The 3,147-nt window shown below is 27.1% G+C and overlaps 1 protein-coding gene across 1 annotated transcript; it reads right to left on the bottom strand.

The window, feature by feature from the left end:
• Nucleotides 1–345: 345 nt before the first annotated feature.
• Nucleotides 346–2,409, bottom strand: LOC107001896 (vascular-related unknown protein 1). The gene is made up of 3 exons (XM_015199849.2): nt 2,026–2,409; nt 1,197–1,262; nt 346–661 (listed from the first exon to the last, which is right to left on the bottom strand). The coding sequence occupies exons 1-3, from the start codon at nt 2,347–2,349 to the stop codon at nt 530–532; spliced, it is 522 nt and encodes a 173-aa protein (XP_015055335.1). The 5' UTR covers nt 2,350–2,409; the 3' UTR covers nt 346–529.
• Nucleotides 2,410–3,147: the final 738 nt, after the last annotated feature.

The following is a 3,147-nucleotide window of genomic DNA, read 5'->3' as shown; positions in this document are numbered from 1 at the left end:
TGAAACCTTGGCATATATCTAAACTGTACCCCTCCCGCAGAGAGCTAATGAAAAAGCAAAAACAAAAAGATGAAGTTAAAGAGGATATTTATGCTCGTCGTGTTCTTTATATGGACATCCGAGACCAGGGATCCATTCCCTTGACCCGTACTGATGAGAATTTGACAACTTAATTAATGAATTTTAAAAGAAAGATAATAAATATGTCTTGATTTTCTAAAATAAAATAATAGATCTTTTAGAACAATATAATTTGTCAACATGATAAACTACACATATAGCAAATGTCAACTTCCATTGCAATTAAAGAGAGTGATATATATATATAGACATATATGATACGAATTATGAGTATAAAGTCGTCTTTGTTAGATGATATTTTATCTCTTAACATAAGACTTCTTAATATAAAATTAAATTTTATCGAATTTCTAAATTGATACCTGACATCGAAAATGAAAGCGAAAAAAAATAGAGAAATATATACATTTTATGTAGGAGTACCAAATTTAATTTAATTATGCATGCATCACTTTGTGAACATAGAGATAGGTACTAAGCATAATCCTTTTTTCTTCAATTGTGTAGAGTCATTTTCCTTTGTAGAATTATTCAATCCACTAGTCATCATTTGCTGGCCAGAAATATTATTTCCTTTTCCCTGTTGAAAACAAATTCCAAAAAAAAAAAAATTTTAGCGAGATTCAGAGTACGAAGGTCAAATTATTTAATTATCAGTATAATTTTAACCACATGTAAAAAAATTTAAGTGTTTTTTTTTTTGGATGAAATGTTAAAAAAGGTACATAAAATGCTATATGTCACATAGTTATATATTCAAATGTATTTGAAGAAACATAAAAATCTTGTTGACTCTCTAAATAGTAATAATATCGCGATTTAAAGTTAAATAAGATGAAATATTAATGTATATCTGATTAATACTGGTTGTGGAGAAATGGATATATAGAATTTCTCTATCTTTAATTAAAAGTCTGGAGTTCAAGCTCTCGATATTAAAGAATTGTGGTAGAACACGCTTTTATGATTCTGAATTACTTGGGGTATCTATTACGGATACTGAACATCGACTATAAAACAGATATAATTGTAATAATGTTGGTTCTTTTTCTTTGTTTTACAGAAAAATAATTTCGATAAATAATGACTTTCGTCATACCAAACAAATATTTTACCTCAAAAATACTTGCAGAACTTTTCCCCTTCTGACTATTAGTGCACAACTCATTCATATAAGACACCTGAAAATTAAAAGTAATTGGGAAAAAAATGAGAGAGATGAATAAAAAACTTAATTACTAAGGTAAATGAAAATTTAATAAAATTAATTACTAGCAAGTTAATCATATTGATAAAGTCATCATCAAAAGGTATGATAAAAGGCGATAAGTATTCATTTATTCGTCGAAGCTTTAGATAATTTGAGTCGTAAAAATCGAGTCAAAGTTGAATTTTTCAACATAAATTCGAACTATTTAGAGATGTCGAACACTATCCAATAAGAAACCAAGTAGTCACCATCAAATGTCATGAAATTGTAAGTAATCATTCTTTCTTAACTAAAAGTATTTGAATCCTATAAATGAAAAGCTAAAGTACGATCTCTTGACACTAATCCAAATTAATCAAATCTTAAAACCGACATTAAATACGACTGACAGGAAACGTAAAGAAAATCAAAGCCGTCACCATCAAAAGTCATGATGAGGTCATGATAAGTATTCATTCATCCTAAATCAGAGTTTTCGAGTTCAAATTAAAAGAAAGTAAAACCTCTCAATATGAATCTAAATTAATCAAATCTCAAAATAGACTTTAAGCCCGACTTATAGGAAACCTAAAGAAACTAAAGTCACCACCAAAAGTCATGATATACTCATTTATCCTTAATCAGGGTTCACGACTTTGAACCCTTAGAACTAAGAGAAAGTAGAATCTCTAAACATGAATTTAAATTAGTCGAACCCTAAAACAGATATCGAAAAAAAATTATGCTTGACTAACCTTGGGGCTATTGACAGGTGAACTTGCTGTATCTTCAAGATCATCATCAACTTCTCTTGCTACTCCTTTCATCTTTCTCTTCTTGGAAACAAATTTATTAGTATTATTATTATTGTTACTATTTTCATAAATATCTAAACCACCATTTTTATTAATGTGTAATTCATTAGAACACAATGAATTTTGTTCATTGGAATTATTATTGTTGGACATAAAATCTTGAAAATAAAATGTCCAACTACTTTCTTCTTGGGAATCATAATTAGAATTTTTTGCACTATAATTAGAAAAACTATTACATGTGGAAGAATTATCCATTTGCATAAACAAGAGGAAGAAGAAGAATTTTTTTAAAAAAAAAATAATAAAAGTTTAGGTTTTTGGTCACTCTCAATAGAGAAATGTTGGAATTATATATAGTGGAGAAATTGATTATAAGATAAAAGAATGCAAAGAGAAAATAACACAAATGGTCCCTTATGTTTAGGATAAATTCAAAATAGTTTCTTAAATTTACTCTTGAACAATTTTAGTCCTAAGTTTTTTCAAAAGTGTGTATTTTTTTTTTTAATAAGAGATAAGAGAACTGATAAGAAGAATAGAGATGATGATAGAGACCGTATTGAGAAATATAAGATTTTTATGCTGGTACAATTATTATTCGATTATCAAATATTTAACGAAATATGATTTTTAGATTTAATAAAAACTCATTTTTCGAGGTGTTGTTTATGTTTTTTTGTCTATTGATGTTCAACGTCTTATACATTTCTGTTATTGTAATTATTTTCCTATATGAGGTGTTGAGTGCATGTTTTTTATTTGCTAAATTTTGATTTATTAATTTTTAGTATCAAACGCAATTTTTTAAGGTGTTTTTTTTTTATCTATCTTTAATATGCGTTTATTGTAATTTTCTTGGAATTGTTGAGACTTCCCTAGTGTTTTTTATTTTTAAAAAATTCATTCATAATTATTCATTAATCTGAGGACTAGAGTTTCCGATTGAGAACATATTTAATTGATGAACTATTTTAAATCTACTCCAAAAATTAGAAATATTTTTTTTATTTCTTAATAATGCCACAAAATGAGTTTTAAAAACTTCAGCCTTGGGGCGGG

This window comes from Solanum pennellii, chromosome 10, assembly GCF_001406875.1.
Source record: "Solanum pennellii chromosome 10, SPENNV200".
Lineage (NCBI taxonomy): Eukaryota > Viridiplantae > Streptophyta > Magnoliopsida > Solanales > Solanaceae > Solanum > Solanum pennellii.
The sequence above is the reverse complement of the archived record's forward strand: the minus strand, read 5'-3'. Positions and strand labels throughout refer to the sequence as shown.

Excerpts from the sequence above, each read along its gene's own strand:
- LOC107001896 (XM_015199849.2), bottom strand. The coding sequence starts at position 2,349 with ATGCAAATGGATAATTCTTCCACATGTAATAGTTTTTCTAATTATAGT. Across the intron at positions 1,263-2,025 it reads CACCTGTCAATAGCCCCAAG|GTGTCTTATATGAATGAGTT; the intron begins GTTAGTCAAGCA and ends TTTAATTTTCAG. Across the intron at positions 662-1,196 it reads GTTCTGCAAGTATTTTTGAG|GGAAAAGGAAATAATATTTC; the intron begins GTAAAATATTTG and ends TGTTTTCAACAG.